This window comes from Rana temporaria, chromosome 8 (genome assembly GCF_905171775.1).
Source record: "Rana temporaria chromosome 8, aRanTem1.1, whole genome shotgun sequence".
Classification (NCBI taxonomy): domain Eukaryota; kingdom Metazoa; phylum Chordata; class Amphibia; order Anura; family Ranidae; genus Rana; species Rana temporaria.
In genome coordinates this window covers 188,051,786-188,078,421 of record NC_053496.1, presented here as the reverse complement: position 1 = coordinate 188,078,421, position 26,636 = coordinate 188,051,786, and the positions used below count along the sequence as shown (strand labels likewise).

The following is a 26,636-nucleotide window of genomic DNA, read 5'->3' as shown; positions in this document are numbered from 1 at the left end:
GTCTCTGACCTTCTCTTGTATCATGTCCTCAGTCTCTGACCTTCTCTTGTATCATGTCTTCAGTCTCTGACCTTCTCTTGTATCATGTCCTCAGTCTCTGACCTTCTCTTGTATCATGTCTTCAGTCTCTGACCTTCTCTTGTATCATGTCCTCAGTCTCTGACCTTCTCTTGTATCATGTCTGCAATCTCTTACTTAAAACACACTGCTAATAGTATTAGCAAAATTTCCATTCAGTGCACCTCTAGCAGACATAATACAGGAGATGGTCAGAGACTGCACAAACTATACAAGAGATCAATGCAGCCTCGCCAGTGTCTGTGGGATGCAAACTGTGCCCATCAGATGCAGCCTCGCTAGTGCCCATAAGATGCAGCCTCGGCATTGCCTGTTGATTCAGCCTGCCTGTGCCCATAAGATGCAGTCTACCAGTGCCTGTCAGATGCAGCCTGCCTGTGCCCGGAGCTGGATCTGATTAGCCCGGGCCGCAGTGACAATGTCCCGTCTCCTGTGATCACTTCACGCTGATTCAATGTCCCGGCATTGGATCAGTGTGCCGTCTATCACAGGAGGCGGGACATTGTCACTGCGGCCCGTTCAATTCAGCTCCCTGACACAGTGAGATTGCCACTCTGCAAGGAGAGGAGGAGGGGAGGACAGGACCTTGAGCCGCCAGGATGACACCCCGCAATGGGAGGACCCCCGGAAGCGCAGCCACTGCGACTGCGCAAATATCTGCACTTTTTATTCTTTCGGGAATATGCTGAAAACACATTGGGCCGGATTCAGATAGATTTCTCTATCTATCTGCTGGCGTAACGTATCTGCAATACGTTATGCCGCCGTAAATTAGGGAGCAAGTTCTGTATTCAGAAAGGACTTGTGCCCTATGTTACGGTGGCGTAACGTATGTCGTCCGGCGTAAGCCCGCCTAATTTAAATTCACTTTGACCCCACGTATTTGACGTATTTTACGAACGGCGCATGCGCCGTTCGTCAAAAAATCCCAGTGCGCATGCTCGAAATTACACCGCAAAGCATCATTGGTTTCGACGTGAACGTAACTTATGCAAAGCCCTATTTGCGAACGACTTACGCAAACGACTTAAAATTTTCAAAACTCGGCGCAGGAACGACGTCCATACTTAACATTAGCTACGCCTCACATAGCAGGGGTAACTTTACGCCAGAAAAAGCCTAACGTAAACGACGTAAAAAAATGCGCCGGCCGGACGTACGTTTCTGAATCGGCGTAAATACCTAATTAGCATATTCCTTGCGTAACTATACGGAAGCGCCACCTAGCGGCCAGCGTAAATATGCAGCCTAAGATACTTACACCGGTCGGATCTTAGGGAAATCTATGCGTAACTGATTCTCTGAATCAGTCGCATAGATACGACGGCCCGCACTCAAGAGATACGACGGCGTATCTGGAGATACGCCGTCGTAACTCGTATCTGAATCCGGCCCAATTTTCGGCCGATAAGTTTTGCGCTGATGACGTTTCGGAGCATCTCTTTTTTTTTTTTTTTTTTTTATCTCTTTATTAATTTTCTATTTTTTTCCATACAAAAAAAAACCATACATATACATATTTATATACATTTTACAGTTACATTTAGCTGCTCTCTTCTCGAACCTTCATAAAATTCCGCTAACATTCATTTCATCTAACACAAATACCTTTTTTACATTCATCTCCCTCCCTTTCTTTAATGGTGTGTTTATCCTCCCCTTATACCCAATTTATCCTGAAGCTGTCATAGGATTTTCTATCCAACCTGCCCATACTCTCTCGTATTTCTCCCCATGTCCTCTATTGCAGTATGTCTCCCTGTATAATGGCTGATTATTATTTACTAGGTTTTTCCAGTGTGCTACCGAGGGAGCTTCTACCTTCTTCCAATTTAAGACTATCGTCTTTCTAGCGTAGAATAATAATAGGCCCACCTGTGTTCTCCTTCCCACCGGAACAATCTTCTTCCCTACCAATCCCAGTAGGCAGATCTCCGCCTCCTGTTTAGAAAACTATGGATGTTACTATAGCAATTATTCTCAGGACTTCCCTCCAAAATACCACTATCATTGGGCATGACCAAAATATAAGCCTGAAGTTTCCTGGAATGTCTGCACATCTCCAGCAGCTCTGAGAGTTTGATGGGGAGATCGTATATAGCTTATATGGTGTGTAGTGGCTCCTATGTATTATTTTGTATTGTATTAGTTTGTCTCGAAGTGATACCAGTATCCGAAATGGGAACCTCCACACTTCCTCCCAGTTCTCCTCCACCAAGTTTGGAAAGTCCCTTCTCCAATGTTCGCTTAATTTACTTATATCTGGTGATGTATTTCTTAATAGATACTTATATAGGGTTGAAGTCGACTTTTTTCCACTTTTTACCATTTGCTGGAGACCCAATTCCATTATTTGCGGCGTCCCCCCAGGGAACTGAGCTGATAACATTTCGGAGCATCTCTAATTATAAATACACCTCTTAAAGTGGAGGTTCACCCGGAAATGTACATTTTTAACCTTAGATTGATGCTCATTTTGTCTAGGGGAATCGGGTAGTTTTTTTTAAATCGAAGCCGTACTTACCGTTTTAGAGATGCATCTTCTCCGCGGCTTCCGGGTATGGGCTGCGGGACTGGGCGTTCCTACTTGATTGACAGGCTTCCGACGGTCGCATCTATCGCGTCACGATTTTCCGAAAGTAGCCGAACGTCGGTGCGCAGGCGCTGTATAGAGCCGCACCGACGTTCGGCTTCTTTCGGCTACTCGTGACGCGATAGATGCGACCGTCGGAAGCCTGTCAATCAAGTAGGAACGCCCAGTCCCGAAGACCATACCCGGAAGCGGCGGAGAAGATGCATCTCTAAAACGGTAAGTACGGCTTCGATTTTAAAAAAAACTACCCGATTCCCCTAGACAAAATGAGCATCAATCTAAGGTTAAAAAAAAAATTTCAGGTGAACTCGCGCTTTAATAAAACCCCCATCCTGTATTATCGTATAATCTGTTATTATAAACTGAAAAGCTGAATTAGATGGGGGAAAAAAAAATACATTTTCGAAATGAAGAGAATGTTCCGGCCCCGTAAGTGGGGGAATGTTCCACACTATATATGTGTACATACCTCCCAACTTTCTGAGATGGGAGTGAGGGACTTCTATTAGCAAAAGTATGGAGGAATAGGCCACACCCCTTAATGGGAAAAAAAATCGGTTAAACCCACAAGTGCATTTTTACCACTAATATTCCTTTATATTGGCTTTTGGAATTTACAAATGCAGCAGAAAAATGTAGAAATTGGATGGAAGGTTTAGCACCGGGAAAGACTTTTTGATAGATAAATAGTGCATTTTATATACATGTATATAGATCAGATCAACATGAGGGACACATGAGGAGGAAAGAGGGACTTTGTTGTGAATGAGGGACAGTCCCTCCAAATCAGGGACAGTTGGGAGGTATATGTGTGTATTATCATCTGCTGGAGATAAAAGACATCACAGTGACTATGGAGGAAGAGGACGGACATGACGGGGTTACTGGGTGTAAATAGAAAATAAGATCTTATTACCTCCTCAGCTACCGATTCCAACAATGTCTCCTCACTACTTCCTCCCGACTCATCTCTCACCCGGAACTTCCTGTGTGTACCTGACATAATTTCCTGTCTTCTATGGTAGAAGTGAGAAGATCACCACCTTGTGAAGCACAGAGGACCTGCAGCCACGAGAAACGTCTCGTAGTGTGAACACGGCCTTGTGCTGTGTGTGTATGTATTGTATTATCCTTATAGATGGGTCATCTCCACTCCCACCAAGGGGGAGAGAAATATATTACTGCCTAGTCCAGACTTTCTCAGCCAGGGTTCCTCCAAAGGGTTCTAGGGGTTCCTTGAGCAATGGACAATTTCTGTCTCTCAGTAACAACTGACATCAATGATCTGTAAGGAGGGCAGTCTTCCCACTGATGACATATAGGAGGGTCCTTCTCCCATTGGTCACCAATGTAAGGGACCACTACACTGACCACTGATATAAGGAGAAATTCCATCCAAACCGTGAGATTGGTCAGAGACTAATTGGTATCATTCTGGGCATTGCCAGACAAGGTCTTGGTGACAGAGTGAAGGGTGATGCTGCTCATACTATATGTGACCCTCATCTACATCATGGACATCTTCTTCAGCTTCTTAGTAAATAGGATGGAAATCTTCACAATCCTATATGTAGCCCCTGTTGAGTAGGCGCTATTTTGTAAATTTAGTTATCTGAGCTGTAGTTGGCTCAGAATATTATGCCAAATTGTGGGTTTCTGTTCTAGTTCAGCTGTGTTGCACATCTTCCTCTTGACTGTGGGTGTCGCTGTCACCAGGAGTCAAGGTCGGAATTAGGGTCGCCACCTTTTCTTCAAGCCAAACCCGAACACTTTCGAGGCACACAGCATTTATTTTTGTAGTACACGCTATAGGATTATAAAATACCTGGGACACCTTTTGGTTTACCCAGCCGTGACATTCTGCCGACGTAAATGTGCAGGAGGCGGTCCTTAAGTGGTTAATAAGTTCTTTATATCTGTTTTTATACTAGTTTTTGATACATGTTCACTATCCAGCATTTTGGAAACGATATCACGGCAGTTTCATCACATCAGTATAACACAGTATAGTATCACATCGTAGCTGCATTTACATCATTATACCCGTCTTTTTATATGTCCTGGTGTGTCAGTCATGATTGATTACCCGGATCTATGACGAGACGCCCCACAATTTTGTTGAGATTTATTTTATTTTAGTTTTAATGTGGGTTCATAATCATGCCGACCTCCCACAGATTATTCTAGTCCTCCCATAAACCAAGAAATTCGAAGTTCAGGCGTAATATTTGAAATCTGAAGCTCAGAATACAAGAAGTCAGAAGAATAAGAACTGAAAACAAATAATAATAATTAATAATGAAAAAACAAACAGTGAAAAATAATAATAACAAAAAACCAAGATTGAAATGTAAATGAATTTTACCTAATCTTCGCTCTCATTTATTATTAGTATTTTCACTATTACTCACACAATATTTAACATTCTTTAGCACTACAATACACACGATCCGGAGATTAGGGATCTTGTTTAACAATCATTTTTTTTCACACATGAAAACGCTCGTTTTCTGGTCACCCTATGCACGATGTTCACATCTCGCCTCCCACTATTTTCCTGTTTGTTTTGATATTCATCACCCAATCCACAAACATGACATATAAACAGTGGTTTATGGATACCACAATACACACATTCTAGGGTTGTCCCGATACCACTTTTTTATGACTGTGTACAAGTACCGATACTTTTTTTTCAAGTACTCGTCGATACCGAATACCGATACTTTTTTTTAATGTCATGTGACGTTTTTTTTTTTTTACTGTGATTATTTTTTTTTTTTGAGGGGAGGGGGGGTAGTGGATTGTCAGTGTGACTAGGGACACAGATTCCCCCCCGTCCCTTTCTCAGCCACCTCAGCTGCACTGAAAATGAATGGAGAGAAGACAGCCGCTTCTCTTCATTCATAAACTGAAACATTGTAAACACAGGTTACGATGTTTCAGTAATGTGAATGGACAGAGTCAGTAATCATTCACTCTGTACATTCGGAACAGTAAGTTGCCGGATTTACTGGCTCCTACCCCGCTCTCCATCCTGACAGTTCCAGGGGGTGGTGAAGTACGGAGGGAGAGAGAAACACGGAGGGGGACACGGAAACACGGAGGGGGACACATGGATGGAGATGGCAGCACGGAGGGGGACACATGGATGGAGATGGCAGCACGGAGGGGGACACATGGATGGAGATGGCAGCACGGAGGGGGACACATGGATGGAGATGGCAGCACAGAGGGGGACACATGGATGGAGATGGCAGCACAGAGGGGGACACATGGATGGAGATGGCAGCACGGAAGGGGACACATGGATGGAGATGGCAGCACGGAAGGGGACACATGGATGGAGATGGCAGCACAGAGGGGGACACATGGATGGAGATGGCAGCACGGAGGGGGACACATGGATGGAGATGGCAGCACGGAGGGGGACACATGGATGGAGATGGCAGCACGGAGGGGGACACATGGATGGAGATGGCAGCACAGAGGGGGACACATGGATGGAGATGGCAGCACGGAGGGGGACACATGGATGGAGATGGCAGCACAGAGGGGGACACATGGATGGAGATGGCAGCACGGAGGGGGACACATGGATGGAGATGACAGCACGGAGGGGGACACATGGATGGAGATGGCAGCACGGAGGGGGACACACGGATGGAGATGGCAGCACGGAGGGGGACACATGGATGGAGATGGCAGCACGGAGGGGGACACATGGATGGAGATGGCAGCATGGAGGGGGACACATGGATGGAGATGGCAGCACGGAGGGGGACACATGGATGGAGATGGCAGCACGGAGGGGGACACATGGATGGAGATGGCAGCACAGAGGGGGACACATGGATGGAGATGGCAGCACAGAGGGGGACACATGGATGGAGATGGCAGCATGGAGGGGGACACATGGATGGAGATGGCAGCACGGAGGGGGACACGGAGGAAGGGAGACTGCAGGAAAACGGAGGGGGGCTGGAGGAGGACACGGGACAGTCAGTGGTGATCGTGTGTGGGGGAGTTACAAGCACCGATCACCGCTAATTTTAAAGCAGCTGAAAGCCGCGGGGGGGGGGGGTGAAGAGAGAAGCGGAGAAATTACTTTTAAATCTATACAGCGGTCATCAGTGTTTGTAACTTCCCCACACACTGATCACCGCTGACAGTACAAGTACTCGGGCAAATGCTTGGTATTGGTATCGGGACAACCCTGAGGCCTTGTACACACAGACCGAACCGATGAGAATGGTCGGACGGGCCGATGGTCTGATGTGTGTACACACCATCGTTTCAAAAACTGATCGGGTCAGAACACGGTGACGTCAAACACACGACGTGCTGAATAAAACAAAGTTCAATGCTTCTAAGCATGCGTCGACTTGATTCTGAGCATGCGCGGGTTTTGAACCGATGCTTTCTGTACTAACCATCGGTTTGAACCGATCGAGCAGCGGTCCATCAGTTCGGTTTTAAAATTTTGGACCGAAGGAAAACAGACCGATGGGCTATACACACGGTCGGTTTGGTCCAATGAAACTGAACCTCGGTCCATTCTCATCGGTTTTGTCCGACCGTGTGTACGCGGCCTAATACATTCACACCTCACCGCAGTACACATTACGCACAGCATTTATCACCACATCACTATTCTTTGTGATCTTTATAACTTCTTTTCATTACACACAAATATATTCGTTACATTTTTTGACTTTATTTATTTCTCTATTCATGAAGTCACTTCACACAACATATTAAGATACAATTCACATTCATTGTCACATTTTTGTTTTATCACAACATCCAGACAAACAACACACATAGATTTGTAGATAGTGTGTGGGTGTGTGGAGGGGAAAAGGTTTTTCAATCACATGTCTGGATTCACCTGAGATCACAGGAGACACCAGTTTACCAGTCCATTGCTCGTTCACTAGGCCTCCAATCATCATGTGACCAGTGAGGTGAAGTTTATATATTTTCAACAATCATTTGATGTGTGTACTAGCTACGACTAAGCACTGAAGCTACAGTGCGAAACGTCGGCTTTTGTTCCAATTTTTTGCTGTGGCATGTTCATTTTGTGATCGATTTTAAATAAATAAAAAATTTTGGAGTGCGGCTGTCCAAGTTTCCTTCGTATGTTTGCATCACTATTGCATTGCCGGCACCCATGGTTTGGTTTCATTGAGGAGGTTCTTTGAAGACTACCGAGCGGTTATTTTCTCTCTCTACTGACGAAGGCCAATGAGAGGCCGACACGCGTTTAGAAGGGAGGAGCCCTATCTGTGATGTCAGGCGAAGCGCCGTGGGTCTAGATCGGCGGTGAATGAGCTGGTGATTTGATACTTGCTGTTTTTATTGTTATTTCTTGTAAGTGTAACTTTTTAGGGGACTCTAGCTATGACTAAGCACTAGTTTCAGTGCGAAACGCGTCAGCAGTCGGGTTTTATTTTGCTGTGACTTGTAGTGCTGTCCTTCTTTTAATAAAGGCGACAATTTGTTCAGAGTGCGGCTGTCCAGAGACAATTTTTGTTCCTATGTAACTTTTTAGGGGGGTCTTTTATAATAAATTCAGAAGCAGAGAGCACTATGGTACTTGTGTTTTTTCTTTCATGTCCTTCCCCCCGGGATATAGAAGTGGAATTGATTATTAATAAGTGAATGGAGGAAGGTGGTGTTTGGAGACAATTTATACGTTGATTCCCCACACAGAGGTGCAGTCTGGAGACTGTAGGAATTACTACCATTGGTAAAGTGGACGGATCGTGATCGGACACGAGGAGTGATCTGTCTATGAGTTTTATACTCACCCTTGAGGTGAGCATGCATTTTAGCAGGTGGGGGTGCGCACTGAATATTGGATCCATTTAAATCGGATTTTTCACAGCGGTGACAGCTTTGGAAACCTCCATATGAACTGTTTTTTTATCATTTCTTTCTTTTTTCATAAATAGTTTTATGGAATGTATAATTATTTGTTTCTATAAGATTTATAGATACGCAGCGCTGCACTATTTTCACACAATTAATACGCAGCTTCTACTTTTCAGAGGTGCGATATCCTTCTCTGTACAATCCGTGTTTTATTGATTGCATGGAATATTGGAATTTTCTGAGATTGTGGATTTGGGGTTTTCATGAGCTGGAAGCCACAATCATCACAATGATGACAAATCACGGCTTGAACCCTCTTGCTTTGCATGTAATGAGTCTCTCTCATATATTCGTCTCGCCTTTTAAGTTGCATTAGTGAAATAAATGAACTTTTGCACAATATTCGAATGTTTCGAGTTTCACCCGTATATCAGGGTGTGCTTCTTCCCCACATGTCCAGCAACATTCACATACAAGACATTTCCCGCACTCACTAATACACCTCGAGGGTTGTGTGGGACCCCTGATGTACAAGAAGACAGGACTTCAGTGAGGAACATTTCCATCACTCAGGACAGAAAAAAGGCTTCTCCCCCATGTGAGATCTCTGATGTCTGGAAAGATGGGACTTCTGTGAAAAACATTTTCCGCACTCAGGACAGGAATACGGCTTCTCCCCCGTGTGAGATCTCTGATGTGTGGAAAGATGGGACTTCTGTGAAAAACATTTCCCGCACTCGGGACAGGAATACGGCTTCTCCCCCGTGTGAGATCTCTGATGTTTGGAAAGAAGGGACTTCTTTAAAAAACATTTCCCGCACTCAGGACAGGAAAAAGGCTTCTCCCCCGTGTGTGATCTCTGATGTGTGGAAAGATTGGACTTCACTGAAAAACATTTCCCGCACTCAGAACAGGAAAAAGGCTTCTCCCCCGTGTGAGATCTCTGATGTTTGGAAAGATCGGACTTCTGTGAAAAACATTTCCCGCACTCAGAACAGGAATACGGCTTCTCCCCCGTGTGTGATCTCTGATGTGTGGAAAGACTGGACATCCGCGAAAAACATTTCGCGCACTCTGGACAGGAATGCGGCTTCTCCCCCGTGTGAGATCTCTGATGTCTGGAAAGATGGGACTTCCGTATAAAACATTTCCCGCACTCAGAACAGGAAAAAGGCTTCTCCCCCGTGTGAGATCTCTGATGTCTGTTAAGACTGGACTTCTCTGAAAAACATTTCCCGCACTCAGAACAGGAAAAAAGCTTCTCCCCCGTGTGAGATCTCTGATGTTTGGAAAGATGGGACTTCACTGAAAAACATTTTCCGCACTCAGGACAGGAAAAAGGCTTCTCCCCCGTGTGAGATCTCTGATGTGTGGAAAGCTTGGACTTCACTGAAAAACATTTTCTGCACTCAGGACAGGAAAAAGGCTTCTCCCCCGTGTGAGATCTCTGATGTTTGGAAAGATCTGAATTCTGTGAAAAACATTTTCCGCACTCAGAACAGGAAAAAGGCTTCTCCCCCGTGTGAGATCTCTGATGTTTGGAAAGATCGGACTTATCTGAAAAACATTTTCCGCACTCAGAACAGGAAAAAGGCTTCTCCCCCGTGTGAGATCTCTGATGTTTGGAAAGATCGGACTTCTGTAAAAAACATTTCCCACACTCAGAACAGGAAAAAGGCTTCTCCCCCGTGTGAGATCTCTGATGTGTGGAAAGATGGGACTTCTGTGAAAAACATTTTTCGCACTCAGGACAGGAAAAAGGCTTCTCCCCTGTGTGTGATCTCTGATGTGTGGAAAGATTGGACTTCTGTAAAAAACATTTCCCACACTCAGGACAGGAATACGGCTTCTCCCCCGTGTGAGATCTCTGATGTTTGGAAAGAAGGGACTTCTTTAAAAAACATTTCCCGCACTCAGGACAGGAAAAAGGCTTCTCCCCCGTGTGTGATCTCTGATGTGTGGAAAGATTGGACTTCACTGAAAAACATTTCCCGCACTCAGAACAGGAAAAAGGCATCTCCCCCGTGTGTGATCTCTGATGTGTGGAAAGACTGGACATCCGCGAAAAACATTTCGCGCACTCTGGACAGGAATGCGGCTTCTCCCCCGTGTGAGATCTCTGATGTCTGGAAAGATGGGACTTCCGTATAAAACATTTCCCGCACTCCGAACAGGAAAAAGTCTTCTCCCCCGTGTGAGATCTCTGATGTGTGGAAAGCTGGGAGTTCAATGAAAAACATTCCCCACACTCAGAACAGGAAAAAGGCTTCTCTCCCGTGTGAGATCTCTGATGTGTGGAAAGACTGGACTTCATTGAAAAACTTTGACCGCACTCAGGACAGAAATACAGCTTCTCAACTGTGTGAGATTTTTTATGCACATTAAGAGTGCTTTTGGAACTGAAACACTTCCCGCACTCGGGACAGGACAACCTCTTATCTGTTGGAAGGAGGGCACCGTCCCGCACAGTCTGAGGTTCCTCAGGATAAGAGGAATACGATGGTCCGGCACCGTCCCGCACAGTCTGAGGTTCCTCAGGATAAGAGGAATACGATGGTCCGGCACCGTCCCGCACAGTCTGAGGTTCCTCAGGATAAGAGGAATGCGATGGTCCGGCACCATCCCACACAGTCTGAGGTTCCTCAGTATAAGAGGAATACGATGGTCCGGCACCGTCCCGCACAGTCTGAGGTTCCTCAGGATAAGAGGAATGCGATGGTCCGGCACCATCCCACACAGTCTGAGGTTCCTCAGTATAAGAGGAATACGATGGTCCGGCACCGTCCCGCACAGTCTGAGGTTCCTCAGGATAAGAGGAATACGATGGTCCGGCACCGTCCCGCACAGTCTGAGGTTCCTCGGGATAAGAGGAATATGATGGTCCGGCACCGTCCCGCACAGTCTGAGGTTCCTCAGGATAAGAGGAATATGATGGTCCGGCACCGTCCCGCACAGTCTGAGGTTCCTCAGGATAAGAGGAATACGATGGTCCGGCACCGTCCCGCACAGTCTGAGGTTCCTCAGGATAAGAGGAATACGATGGTCTGGCACCGTCCCGCACAGTCTGAGGTTCCTCAGGATAAGAGGAATACGATGGTCCGGCACCGTCCCGCACAGTCTGAGGTTCCTCAGGATAAGATGAATACGATGGTCCGGCACCGTCCCGCACAGTCTGAGGTTCCTCAGGATAAGAGGAATACGATGGTCCGGCACCGTCCCGCACAGTCTGAGGTTCCTCAGGATAAGAGGAATACGATGGTCCGGCACCGTCCCGCACAGTCTGAGGTTCCTCAGGATAAGAGGAATACGATGGTCCATCTACACTGTGTGGTGCCGGATGGACATTTAAGGTAGTCGGGTTTTCTCCTGGACTATACTGTGTGATGTCCTCATCTTCTACTTTACAGTCTGGAGACAAAGTGAGACAATCCTCTGAGGTTTTCCTCATCTCCTGTCCATCTACTAAAATAGAAATACAAAGATTATTACTAGACATCAGCTCATTGGTTCCCCTAAACCAGGACTCCGCCCACATCAGGCAGCTTTGTCTCTGAGGATCTTACAATTCCCCCCTCAAGGTAACTAGTAAATGGCTCCTCTGATCTCCTACCAGATCATTTCTTTATTCATGGACCTTAGTCAGAGAGTGAGGAGACAACGAGAAATGTCTTTTATAGGAGTGACAGTGATGAGGGGATTATAGGACGAGGGTCAGGAGTATGTAATGTACAGCATAGAGTATATAGTGCAAAAGTCAGGAGTATGTAATGTACAACATAGAGTATATAGTGCAGGGGTCAGGAGTATGTAATGTACAGCATAGAGTATATAGTGCAGGGGTCAGGAGTATGTAATGAACATGTAGCACCCTGGTGTTTAGGAAGGGTGACTAATAAGTTTCCCAGGTGGTAGTTATCCTTGCTTATTGTTAGGAGATCTACTAATTCCTCTCTAACTTTGGATGGCTGCACCTTTTCTCTTCTGTCACTAGGTGGCATTAGATAGACAAGGGTGTAGCAAGGTCGGATTATGAATGGATGGGGTGCCTCAGCCAATTGACAGGGGTTTCTTTGGTCCCTTGGCCTGCTGGGAGAGACTATTTATTTGGGTGGAGTCAGGTGATCGGGGGGTTTTGTGCCACCTGGACAGCTGTCTGGGTGGACTTGTGGTATGTCGCCCGGTTTGCTAGGCCGGAAGCCTGAGGCCTATCCAGAAGCAAGAGAAGCAGCGCAGGGTTGGGACTTCAGGATTGGATTCCAACCGAGAGTAAAGATTCAGCCGAACGGGGAACCAGTTGTGGTCGGAGGTAGAGGGGAAGCTGTCGCCACTAAGGGACCATCCACCTTGTTACCGGAGACTACAGTTAGTAAGCTGGAGCCAGTACCAGAGCAATCTTCTCTCCAGCCTGGGACAGTGAAGAAGTGGGAAAGCTTCAGCAGGTGCCAAGCCAGGGGCCCAGCAGGATAGCGGGGGTGACGCTTGAGGAATATACAGTGATTTTGTTGTAGAAGAGCTCAGGAGATTCAGTGGCCACTGAATCTGGAAGTCTAGTGAGAGACCGGGAGCTCAGGGAGTGAAGATCTGCAGTGAGAGACTGTGTGAGAAGAAGAGAACTATTTCACTAGACCCGGGCATGGGGCAGAAGACACAAGGTACATACCCCAGGTGCCTAGGTCAAGCAAACCCTATGGTGAAAATGAACATTTTGCTGCCAGCTGAACCCCAGAATCTCCATAAATCCAGTCTAGAGACATAAATTGTGTCTGCAGCACAGAGAAGGAAGATTATCCGAGAGAAATACAGGAATACAGGACGGGGAACACAGCTCAGGAAAGTGACCAGGGGATTACAGGCTGATACCACCCAGTCCCCGCCCTACTCTGGACCAATCAGTGAGCAGTATGGGTGGAGGAATGGATTTAGTGTTAATGACCCACCTGTGCTGATCTCTGTAGGAGTGTCCTCCTCTATAAATGTCCCCGTTATTCCATCCTCCTCCATAGACTGCTGATCATCCCTCACATACGTCTCTTCTTCTTCTGATTTCACCTCAAATTCTATATCGATTGGATCTCCACTCTAAACCAAGAGAATGAGAGAGAATATCATCTGTAAGATATAAACTTACATACAAAATCCACACATCATCTCCACCAGTCCATGTTCTAGATGCTCCGCCCCACCAACCTTGTAACAGTGGGGGATGGTGTGACCTTCCTGTGTGGAATCCTGGGAATACAGAGGACGGGGACATCTCTCTGGGGGGTTCCTGGTATTAGGTGGCTCCATCATATCCTTGTGTCCTTCTGAAAACTCCTCCATCACTCCATACTCCTCATCCTCCTCTTTATACTCTTCTTTTACATCAATATTATCATCCCCGAGGTTTCCACTCTGAATATATAATAAAACATTCATTATAATAAACATGTTTGTGTATAAATCATAACTACCAATAATTGTTCCTCATCTACCTGATGATGGTGGGGGCTGGTGTGTTCTTCCTCCATCACCCCATCCTCATCATCCTCCTCTTTTATCTCTTCTTTAACCTCAACTTTAGGATCTCTCAGGTTTCCACTCTGAATATAGAATAAAAATGACATCAATGGTAACAATGCAGATAATGTACAGATCCTAATGATACTATCAGTGATTGTTCCTCATCTACCTGATGATGGTGGGGGATGGTGTGACCTTCCTGTGTGGAATCCCGGGAATACAGAGGACGGGGACATCTCTCTGGGGGGTTCCCATTACTGGATCCATCTGTAGGAAACACACACACTGACTGAATACATTGTTTCTATGTGTTTATCAGATGATGGGGGATCTAGGTGGAGCCTCCGTACTGCTCTCTCCTTTACAATAAAGTCTCCTCTTACCCGGTGATGTGAGGGGCGGCTGATTGTCCATCATGACGTCCTTGTAGAGATCCTTGTGTCCTTCTAAATACTCCTACATAGGGAAATAGACAGTGATTATAAAATCAAACACGTGTATCATAAGTCCACCTCTTAATAAATGCTCCAACCCGTATTATCGTATAATCCATTAGTATAAACTGAAAAGGTGAAACTGATGGAAAAAAAACTAATTTCCGAAATGAAGAAAATGTTCCGGCCCCATAAGTGGGTGAATGTTCTGACCCTGAAGGGGTTAATGTACGACTCCACACTATATATGTGTACATACCTCCCAACTGTATGAGATGGGAATGAGGGACTTCTATCAGCAAAAGTATGTAGGCATAGGACACACCCCCTGACACACCCCTTAATGAATAAATAAAAAAATAAAAAAATCGAATAAACCCACAAGTGCATTTTTACCACTAATATTCCTTTATATTGGCTTTTGGAATTTTTACAAATGCAGCAGAAAAATGTAGAAATTGGATGGAAGGTTTAGCACCGGGAAAGACTTTTTGATAGATAAATAGTGCATTTTTTATCCATGTATATAGATCAGACCAACATGAGGGACACATGAGGAGGAAAGAGGGACTTTGTTGTGAATGAGGGACAGTCCCTCCAAATCAGGGACAGTTGGGAGGTATATGTGTGTATTATCATCTGCTGGAGATAAAAGACGTCACAGTGACTATGGAGGAAGAGGACGGACATGACGGGGTTACTGGGTGTAAATAGAAAATAAGATCTTATTACCTCCTCTGCTGCCGATTCCAGCTTTGTCTCCTCGCTACTTCGTACCTCATGGAACTTCCTGTCTTTATCTAACATTACTTCCTGTTTGTATCTGACATCACTTCCTGTCTTCCATAGAGACTTCCTTTCTCTATGGTATAAGTGAGATCACCACCTTGTGGATCTCAGAGGAACTGCACCCCCGAGAATCATCTTATAATGCAAAGGCGTCCTTGTGCTGTGTGTGTATGTATTGTATATCCTTATAGATGGGTCATCTCCACTCCCACCAAGGGGGAGAGAAATATATTACTGCCTAGTCCAGCCAAAGCCAGGGTTCCTCCAAAGGGTTCTAGGGGTTCCTTGAGCAATGGACAATTTCTGTCTCTTAGTAACAACTGACACCAATGATCTGTAAGGAGGGCAGTCTTCCCACTGATGACAAAATAAGGGGGTCCTTCTCCCATTGGTCACCAATGTAAGGGACCACTACACTGACCACTGATATAAGGGGGTCCTTCTCCCATTGACCACCAATGTAAGGGACCAATAAACTGACCACTAAAACTAGAGCTCTGGGTTTGGACTGAACCCATGTTTGAACAGAACTTGGCTTGTTTAGGCGGTTGGCTGATCTAAATACATGTTCATCCAATTCCAACTTTTGATTGCAGTATTACTACCGCTTCTAAATATAGCAGCTTCCTCACCAGGTTGGATGATAGGAGATAAGTTGCCACAAGTGTCTTAACGCCCAGTGATGTATAACTACCAGACTTGTATCATGTCCTCAGTCTCTGACCTTCTCTTGTATCATGTCCTCAGTCTCTGACCTTCTCTTGTATCATGTCCTCAGTCTCTGACCTTCTCTTGTATCACGTCCTCAGTCTCTGACCTTCTCTTGTATCACGTCCTCAGTCTCTGACCTTCTCTTGTATCATGTCCTCAGTCTCTGACCTTCTCTTGTATCATGTCCTCAGTCTCTGACCTTCTCTTGTATCATGTCCTCAGTCTCTGACCTTCTCTTGTATCATGTCCTCAGTCTCTGACCTTCTCTTGTATCATGTCTTCAGTCTCTGACCTTCTCTTGTATCATGTCCTCAGTCTCTGACCTTCTCTTGTATCATGTCTTCAGTCTCTGACCTTCTCTTGTATCATGTCCTCAGTCTCTGACCTTCTCTTGTATCATGTCTGCAATCTCTTACTTAAAACACACTGCTAATAGTATTAGCAAAATTTCCATTCAGTGCACCTCTAGCAGACATAATACAGGAGATGGTCAGAGACTGCACAAACTATACAAGAGATCAATGCAGCCTCGCCAGTGTCTGTGGGATGCAAACTGTGCCCATCAGATGCAGCCTCGCTAGTGCCCATAAGATGCAGCCTCGGCATTGCCTGTTGATTCAGCCTGCCTGTGCCCATAAGATGCAGTCTACCAGTGCCTGTCAGATGCAGCCTGCCTGTGCCGGGAGCTGGATCTGATTAGCCCGGGCCGCAGTGACAATGTCCCGTCTCCTGTGATCACTTCACGCTGATTCAATGTCCCGGCATTGGATCGGTGTGCCGTCTATCACAGGAGGCGGGAAATTGTCACTGCGGCCCGTGCAATTCAGCTCCCTGACACAGTGAGATCGCCACTCTGCAAGGAGAGGAGGAGGGGAGGACAGGACCTTGAGCCGCCAGGATGACACCCCGCAATGGGAGGACCCCCGGAAGCGCAGCCACTGCGACTGCGCAATTATCTGCACTTTTTATTCTTTCGGGAATATGCTGAAAACACATTGGGCCGGATTCAGATAGATTTCTCTATCTATCTGCTGGCGTAACGTATCTGCGATACGTTATGCCACCGTAAATTAGGGAGAAAGTTCTGTATTCAGAAAGGACTTGCGCCCTATGTTACGGTGGCGTAACGTATGTCGTCCGGCGTAAGCCCGCCTAATTTAAATTCACTTTGACCCCACGTATTTGACGTATTTTACGAACGGCGCATGCGCCGTTCGTCAAAAAATCCCAGTGCGCATGCTTGAAATTACACCGCAAAGCATCATTGGTTTCAACGTGAACGTAACTTACGCAAAGCCCTATTTGCGAACGACTTAAAATTTTCAAAACTCGGCGCAGGAACGACGTCCATACTTAACATTAGCTACGCCTCACATAGCAGGGGTAACTTTACGCCAGAAAAAGCCTAACGTAAACGACGTAAAAAAATGCGCCGGCCGGACGTACGTTTCTGAATCGGCGTAAATACCTAATTAGCATATTCCTTGCGTAACTATACGGAAGCGCCACCTAGCGGCCAGCGTAAATATGCAGCCTAAGATACTTACACCGGTCGGATCTTAGGGAAATCTATGCATAACTGATTCTCTGAATCAGTCGCATAGATACGACGGCCCGCACTCAAGAGATACGACGGCGTATCTGGAGATACGCCGTCGTAACTCGTATCTGAATCCGGCCCAATTTTCGGCCGATAAGTTTTGCGCTGATGACGTTTCGGAGCATCTCTTTTTTTTTTTTTTTTTTTATCTCTTTATTAATTTTCTATTTTTTTCCATACAAAAAAAAACCATACATATACATATTTATATACATTTTACAGTTACATTTAGCTGCTCTCTTCTCGAACCTGCATAAAATTCCGCTAACATTCATTTCATCTAACACAAATACCTTTTTACATTCATCTCCCTCCCTTTCTTTAATGGTGTGTTTATCCTCCCCTTATACCAAATTATCCTGAAGCTGTCATAGGATTTTCTATCCAACCTGCCCATACTCTCTCGTATTTCTCCCCATGTCCTCTATTGCAGTATGTCTCCCTGTATAATGACTGATTATTATTTACTAGGTTTTTCCAGTGTGCTACCGAGGGAGCTTCTACCTTCTTCCAATGTAAGACTATCGTCTTTCTAGCGTAGAATAATAATAGGCCCACCTGTGTTCTCCTTCCCACCGGAACAATCTTCTTCCCTACCAATCCCAGTAGGCAGATCTCCGTCTCCTGTTTAGAAAACTATGGATGTTACTATAGCAATTATTCTCAGGACTTCCCTCCAAAATACCACTATCATTGGGCATGACCAAAATATATGCCTGAAGTTTCCTGGAATGTCTGCACATCTCCAGCAGTTCTGAGAGTTTGATTGAGAGATCGTATATAACTTATATGGTGTGTAGTGGCTCCTATGTATTATTTTGAATTGTATTAGTTTGTCTCGAAGTGATACCAGTATCCGAAATGGGAACCTCCACACTTCCTCCCAGTTCTCCTCCACCAAGTTTGGAAAGTCCCTTCTCCAATGTTCGCTTAATTTACTTATATCTGGTGATGTATTTCTTAAAAGATACTTATATCGGGTTGAAGTCGACTTTTTTCCACTTTTTACCATTTGCTCGAGACCCAATTCCATTATTTGCGGAGTCCCCCCAGGGAACTGAGCTGATAAAATTTCAGAGCATCTCTAATTATAAATACACCTCTTAAAGTGGAGGTTCACCCAGAAATGTACATTTTTAACCTTAGATTGATGCTCATTTTGTCTAGGGGAATCGGGTAGTTTTTTTAAAATCGAAGCCGTACTTACCGTTTTAGAGATGCATTTTCTCCGCGGCTTCCGGGTATGGGCTGCGGGACTGGGCGTTCCTACTTGATTGACAGGCTTCCGACGTTCGCATCTATCGCGTCACGATTTTCCGAAAGTAGCCGAACGTCGGTGCGCAGGCGCTGTATAGAGCCGCACCGACGTTCGGCTTCTTTCGGCTACTCGTGACGCGATAGATGCGACCGTCAGAAGCCTGTCAATCAAGTAGGAACGCCTAGTCCCGAAGACCATACCCGGAAGCGGCGGAGAAGATGCATCTCTAAAACGGTAAGTACGGCTTCGATTTTAAAAAAAACTACCCGATTCCCCTAGACAAAATGAGCATCAATCTAAGGTTAAAAAAAAAATTTCAGGTGAACTCGCGCTTTAATAAAACCCCCATCCTGTATTATCGTATAATCTGTTATTATAAACTGAAAAGCTGAATTAGATGGGGAAAAAAAAAATACATTTTCGAAATGAAGAGAATGTTCCGGCCCCGTAAGTGGGGGAATGTTCCACACTATATATGTGTACATACCTCCCAACTTTCTGAGATGGGAATGAGGGACTTCTATTAGCAAAAGTATGGAGGCATAGGCCACACCCCTTAATGAAAATAAAATCGGTTAAACCCACAAGTGCATTTTTACCACTAATATTCCTTTATATTGGCTTTTGGAATTTACAAATGCAGCAGAAAAATGTAGAAATTGGATGGAAGGTTTAGCACCGGGAAAGACTTTTTGATAGATAAATAGTGCATTTTATATCCATGTATATAGATCAGACCAACATGAGGGACACATGAGGAGGAAAGAGGGACTTTGTTGTGAATGAGGGACAGTCCCTCCAAATCAGGGACAGTTGGGAGGTATATGTGTGTATTATCATCTGCTGGAGATAAAAGACGTCACAGTGACTATGGAGGAAGAGGACGGACATGACGGGGTTACTGGGTGTAAATAGAAAATAAGATCTTATTACCTCCTTAGCTACCGATTCCAACAATGTCTCCTCACTACTTCCTCCCGACTCACCTCTCACCCGGAACTTCCTGTCTGTACCTGACATCATTTCCTGTCTCTATGGTAGATATGAGAAGATCACCACCTTGTGAAGCACAGAGGACCCTGCAGCCCCGAGAAACGTCTCGTAGGGTGAACACGGCCTTGTGCTGTGTGTGTATGTACTGTATATCCTTATAGATGGGTCATCTCCACTCCCACCAAGGGGGAGAGAAATATATTACTGCCTAGTCCAGCCTTTCTCAGCCAGGGTTTCCCCAAAGGGTTCTAGGGGTTCCTTGAGCAATTTCTGTCTCTCAGTAACAATTGACATCAATCATCTGTAAGGAGGGCAGTCTTCCCACTGATGACATATAAGAGGGTCCTTCTCCCATTGGTCACCAATGTAAGGGACCACTACACTGACCACTGATATAAGGAGAAATTCCATCCAAACCGTGAGATTGGTCAGAGACTAATTGGTATCATTCTGGGCATTGCCAGACTAGGTCTTGGTGACAGAGAGAAGGGTGATGCTGCTCATACTATATGTAACCCTCATCTACATCTTGGACTTCTTCTTCTTCAGCTTCTTAGTAAATAGGATGGAAATCTTCACAATCCTATATGTAGCCCCTGTTGAGTAGGCACTATTTTGTAAATTTAGTTATCTGAGCTGTAGTTGGCTCAGAATATTATGCCAAATTGTGGGTTTCTGTTCTAGTTCAGCTGTGTTGCACATCTTCCACTTGACTGTGGGTGTCGCTGTCACCAGGAGTCAAGGTCGGAATTAGGGTTGCCACCTTTTCTTCAAGCCAAACCCGAACACTTTCGCGGCACACAGCATTTATTTTGTAGTACACGCTATAGGATTATAAAATACCTGGGACACCTTTTGGTTTACCCAGCCGTGCCATTCTGCCGACGTAAATGTGCAGGAGGCGGTCCTTAAGTGGTTAATAAGTTCTTTATATCTGTTTTTATACTAGTTTTTGATACATGTTCACTTTCCAGCATTTTGGAAACGATATCACGGCAGTTTCATCACATCAGTATAACACAGTATAGTATCACATCGTAGCTGCATTTACATCATTATACCCGTCTTTTTATATGTCCTGGTGTATCAGTCATGATTGATTACCCGGACTATGACGAGACGCCCCACAATTTTGTTGAGATTTATTTTATTTTAGTTTTAATGTGGGTTCATAATCATGCCGACCTCCCACAGATTATTCTAGTCCTCCCATAAACCAAGAAGTTCGAAGTTCAGGCGTAATATTTGAAATCTGAAGCTCAGAATACAAGAAGTCAGAAGAATAACTAAAAACAAATAATAATAATTAATAATGAAAAAACAAACAGTGAAAAATAATAATAACAAAAAAACCAAGATTTGTTTTGATATTCATCACCCAATCCACAAACATGACATATAAACAGTGGTTTATGGATACCACAATACACACATTCTAGGGTTGTCCCGATACCACTTTTTTATGACTGTGTACAAGTACCGATACTTTTTTTTCAAGTACTCGTCGATACCGAATACCGATACTTTTTTTTAATGTCATGTGACTTTTTTTTTTTTTTTACTGTGATTTTTTTTTTTTTTAGAGGGGAGGGGGGGTAGTGGATTGTCAGTGTGACTAGGGACACAGATTCCCCCCCCGTCCCTTTCTCAGCCACCTCAGCTGCACTGAAAATGAATGGAGAGAAGACAGCCGCTTCTCTTCATTCATAAACTGAAACATTGTAAACACAGGTTACGATGTTTCAGTAATGTGAATGGACAGAGTCAGTAATCATTCACTCTGTACATTCGGAACAGTAAGTTGCCGGATTTACTGGCTCCTACCCCGCTCTCCATCCTGACAGTTCCAGGGGGTGGAGGAGTACGGAGGGAGAGAGAAACACGGAGGGGGACACGGAAACACGGAGGGGGACACATGGATGGAGATGGCAGCACGGAGGGGGACACATGGATGGAGATGGCAGCACGGAGGGGGACACATGGATGGAGATGGCAGCACGGAGGGGGACACATGGATGGAGATGGCAGCACGGAGGGGGGCACATGGATGGAGATGGCAGCACGGAGGGGGACACATGGATGGAGATGGCAGCACGGAGGGGGACACATGGATGCAGATGGCAGCACGGAGGGGGACACATGGATGGAGATGACAGCACGGAGGGGGACACATGGATGGAGATGGCAGCACGGAGGGGGACACATGGATGGAGATGGCAGCACGGAGGGGGACACATGGATGGAGATGGCAGCACGGAGGGGGACACATGGATGGAGATGGCAGCATGGAGGGGGACACATGGATGGAGATGGCAGCACGGAGGGGGACACATGGATGGAGATAGCAGCATGGAGGGGGACACATGGATGGAGATGGCAGCATGGAGGGGGACACATGGATGGAGATGGCAGCACAGAGGGGGACACATGGATGGAGATGGCAGCATGGAGGGGGACACATGGATGGAGATGGCAGCACGGAGGGGGACACGGAGGAAGGGAGACTGCAGGAAAACGGAGGGGGGCTGGAGGAGGACACGGGACAGTCAGTGGTGATCGTGTGTGGGGGAGTTACAAGCACCGATCACCGCAAATTTTAAAGCAGCTGAAAGCCGCGGGGGGGGGGGGGGTGAAGAGAGAAGCGGAGAAATTACTTTTAAATCTATACAGCGGTCATCAGTGTTTGTAACTTCCCCACACACTGATCACCGCTGACAGTACAAGTACTCGGGCAAATGCTTGGTATTGGTATCGGGACAACCCTGAGGCCTTGTACACACAGACCGAACCGATGAGAATGGTCGGACGGGCCGATGGTCTGATGTGTGTACACACCATCGTTTCAAAAACTGATCGGGTCTGAACGCGGTGACGTCAAACACACGACGTGCTGAATAAAACAAAGTTCAATGCTTCTAAGCATGCGTCGACTTGATTCTGAGCATGCGCGGGTTTTGAACCGATGCTTTCTGTACTAACCATCGGTTTGAACCGATCGAGCAGCGGTCCATCAGTTCGGTTTTAAAATTTTGGACCGAAGGAAAACAGACCGATGGGCCTATACACACGTTCGGTTTGGTCCGATGAAACTGAACCTCGGTCCATTCTCATCGGTTTTGTCCGACCGTGTGTACGGGGCCTAATACATTCACACCTCACCGCAGTACACATTACGCACAGCATTTATCACCACATCACTATTCTTTGTGATCTTTATAACTTCTTTTCATTACACACAAATATATTCGTTACATTTTTTGACTTTATTTATTTCTCTATTCATGAAGTCACTTCACACAACATATTAAGATACAATTCACATTCATTGTCACATTTTTGTTTTATCACAACATCCAGACAAACAACACACATAGATTTGTAGATAGTGTGTGGGTGTGTGGAGGGGAAAAGGTTTTTCAATCACATGTCTGGATTCACCTGAGATCACAGGAGACACCAGTTTACCAGTCCATTGCTCGTCCACTAAGCCTCCAATCATCATCTCGCTCATCATGTGACCAGTGAGGTGAAGTTTATATATTTTCAACAATCATTTGATGTGTGTACTAGCTATGACTAAGCACTGAAGCTACAGTGCGAAACGTTGGCTTTTGTTCCAATTTTTTGCTGTGGCATGTTCATTTTGTGATCGATTTTAAATAAATAAAAATTTTTGGAGTGCGGCTGTCCAAGTTTCCTTCGTATGTTTGCATCACTATTGCATTGCCGGCACCCATGGTTTGGTTTTAGTGAGGAGGTTCTTTGAAGACTACCGAGCGGTTATTTTCTCTCTCTACTGACGAAGGCCAATGAGAGGCCGACACGCGTTTAGAAGGGAGGAGCCCTATCTGTGATGTCAGGCGAAGCGCCGTGGGTCTAGATCGGCGGTGAATGAGCTGGTGATTTGATACTTGCTGATTTTATTGTTATTTCTTGTAAGTGTAACTTTTTAGGGGACTCTCGCTATGACTAAGCACTAGTTTCAGTGCGAAACGCGTCAGCAGTCGGGTTTTATTTTGCTGTGACTTGTAGTGCTGTCCTTCTTTTAATAAAGGCGACAATTTGTTCAGAGTGCGGCTGTCCAGAGACAATTTTTGTTCCTGTGTAACTTTTTAGGGGGAGGGTCTTTTATAATAAATTCAGAAGCAGAGAGCACTATGGTACTTGTGTTTTTTCTTTCATGTCCTTCCCCCCGGGATATAGAAGTGGAATTGATTATTAATAAGTGAATGGAGGAAGGTGGTGTTTGGAGACAATTTATACGTTGATTCCCCACACAGAGGTGCAGTCTGGAGACTGTAGGAATTACTACCATTGGTAAAGTGGACGGATCGTGATCGGACACGAGGAGTGATCTGTCTATGAGTTTTATACTCACCCTTGAGGTGAGCATGCATTTTAGCAGGTGGGGGTGCGCACTGAATATTGGATCCATTTAAATCGGATTTCTCACAGCGGTGACAGCTTTGGAAACCTCCATATGAACTGTTTTTTTATCATTTATTTCTTTTTTCATAAATAGTTTTATGGAATGTATAATTATTTGTTTCTATAAGATTTATAGATACGCAGCGCTGCACTATTTTCACACAATTAATACGCAGCTTCTACTTTTCAGAGGTGCGATATCCTTCTCTGTACAATCCGTGTTTTATTGATTGCATGGAATATTGGAATTTTCTGAGATTGTGGATTTGGGGTTTTCATGAGCTGGAAGCCACAATCATCACAATGATGACAAATCACGGCTTGAACCCTCTTGCTTTGCATGTAATGAGTCTCTCTCATATATTAGTCTCGCCTTTTAAGTTGCATTAGTGAAATAAATGAACTTTTGCACCATATTCAAATTTTTCGAGTTTCACCCGTATATCAGGGTGTGCTTCTTCCACACATGTCCAGCAACATTCATATACAAGACATTTCCCGCACTCACTAATACACCTCGAGGGTTGTGTGGGACCCCTGATGTACAGGAAGACAGGACTTCAGTGAGGAACATTTCCCTCACTCAGGACAGGAAAAAGGCTTCTCCCCCGTGTGAGATCTCTGATGTGTGGAAAGACGGGACTTCACTGAAAAACATTTCCCGCACTCAGAACAGCAAAAAGGCTTCTCCCCCGTGTGTGATCTCTGATGTGTGGAAAGCTGGGACTTCTTTGAAAAACATTTCCCACACTCAGAACAGGAAAAAGGCCACTCCCCCGTGTGTGATCTCTGATGTGTGGAAAGCTGGGACTTCACTGAAAAACATTTCCCGCACTCAGAACAGGAATGTGGCTTCTCCCCCGTGTGAGATCTCTGATGTCTGGAAAGACTGGACTTCAGTGAAAAACATTTCCCGCACTCAGAACAGGAAAAAGGCTTCTCCCCCGTGTGAGATCTCTGATGTGTGGAAAGATGGGACTTCTTTGAAAAACATTTCCCTCACTCAGGACAGGAATACGGCTTCTCCTCCGTGTGAGATCTCTGATGTGTGGAAAGACTGGACTTCAGTGAAAAACATTTCCCACACTCAGAACAGGAAAAAGGCTTCTCCCCCGTGTGAGATCTCTGATGTGTGGAAAGATGGGACTTCTTTGAAAAACATTTCCCGCACTCAGAACAGGAAAAAGGCTTCTCCCCCATGTGAGATCTCTGATGTGTGGAAAGCTGGGACTTCTTTGAAAAACATTTCCCACACTCAGAACAGGAAAAAGGCCACTCCCCCGTGTGTGATCTCTGATGTGTGGAAAGACTGGACTTCACTGAAAAACATTCCCCACACTCAGAACAGAAAAAAGGCTTCTCCCCCGTGTGTATTCTCTGATGTGTGGAAAGATGGGACTTCTTTGAAAAACATTTCCCGCACTCAGAACAGCAAAAAGGCTTCTCCCCCGTGTGAGATCTCTGATGTGTGGAAAGCTGGGACTTCTTTGAAAAACATTTCCCACACTCAGAACAGGAAAAAGGCCACTCCCCCGTGTGTGATCTCTGATGTGTGGAAAGACTGGACTTCACTGAAAAACATTTCCCGCACTCAGAACAGGAATGTGGCTTCTCCCCCGTGTGAGATCTCTGATGTCTGGAAAGACTGGACTTCAGTGAAAAACATTTCCCGCACTCAGGACAGGAAAAAGGCTTCTCCCCCGTGTGAGATCTCTGATGTTTGGAAAGATCGGACTTCTGTGAAAAACATTTCCCACACTCCGAACAGGAAAAAGGCCACTCCCCCGTGTGTGATCTCTGATGTGTGGAAAGCTGGGACTTCACTGAAAAACATTTCCCGCACTCAGAACAGGAATGTGGCTTCTCCCCCGTGTGTGATCTCTTATGTGTGGAAAAACTGGACTTATCCGAAAAACATTTTTCGCACTCAGAACAGGAAAAAGGCTTCTCCCCCGTGTGAGATCTCTGATGTGTGGAAAGCTGGGACTTCTCTGAAAAACATTTCCCGCACTCAGAACAGAAAAAAGGCTTCTCACCCGTGTGTATTCTCTGATGTGTGGAAAGATGGGACTTCTTTGAAAAACATTTCCCGCACTCAGAACAGCAAAAAGGCTTCTCCCCCGTGTGAGATCTCTGATGTGTGGAAAGCTGGGACTTCTTTGAAAAACATTTCCCGCACTCAGAACAGGAAAAAGGCTTCTCCCCCGTGTGAGATCTCTGATGTGTGGAAAGATCGGACTTCTGTGAAAAACATTTGCCGCACTCAGAACAGGAAAAAGGCTTCTCCCCCGTGTGTATTCTCTGATGTGTGAAAAGATTGGACTTCTCTGAAAAACATTTCCCGCACTCAGAACAGGAATACGGCTTCTC

At 45.4% G+C, this 26,636-nt stretch overlaps 1 protein-coding gene across 1 annotated transcript in view; it reads right to left on the bottom strand.

Moving 5' to 3' along the window:
- LOC120910661 overlaps window positions 1-26,636 on the bottom strand; it is a 148,491-nt gene that overhangs the window by 106,992 nt on the left and 14,863 nt on the right. Inside the window, 2 exon segments of the mRNA XM_040322414.1 lie at window positions 9,121-10,854; window positions 25,072-26,636. Of these exon segments, the coding sequence (XP_040178348.1) occupies window positions 9,121-10,854; window positions 25,072-26,636 (3,299 nt within the window).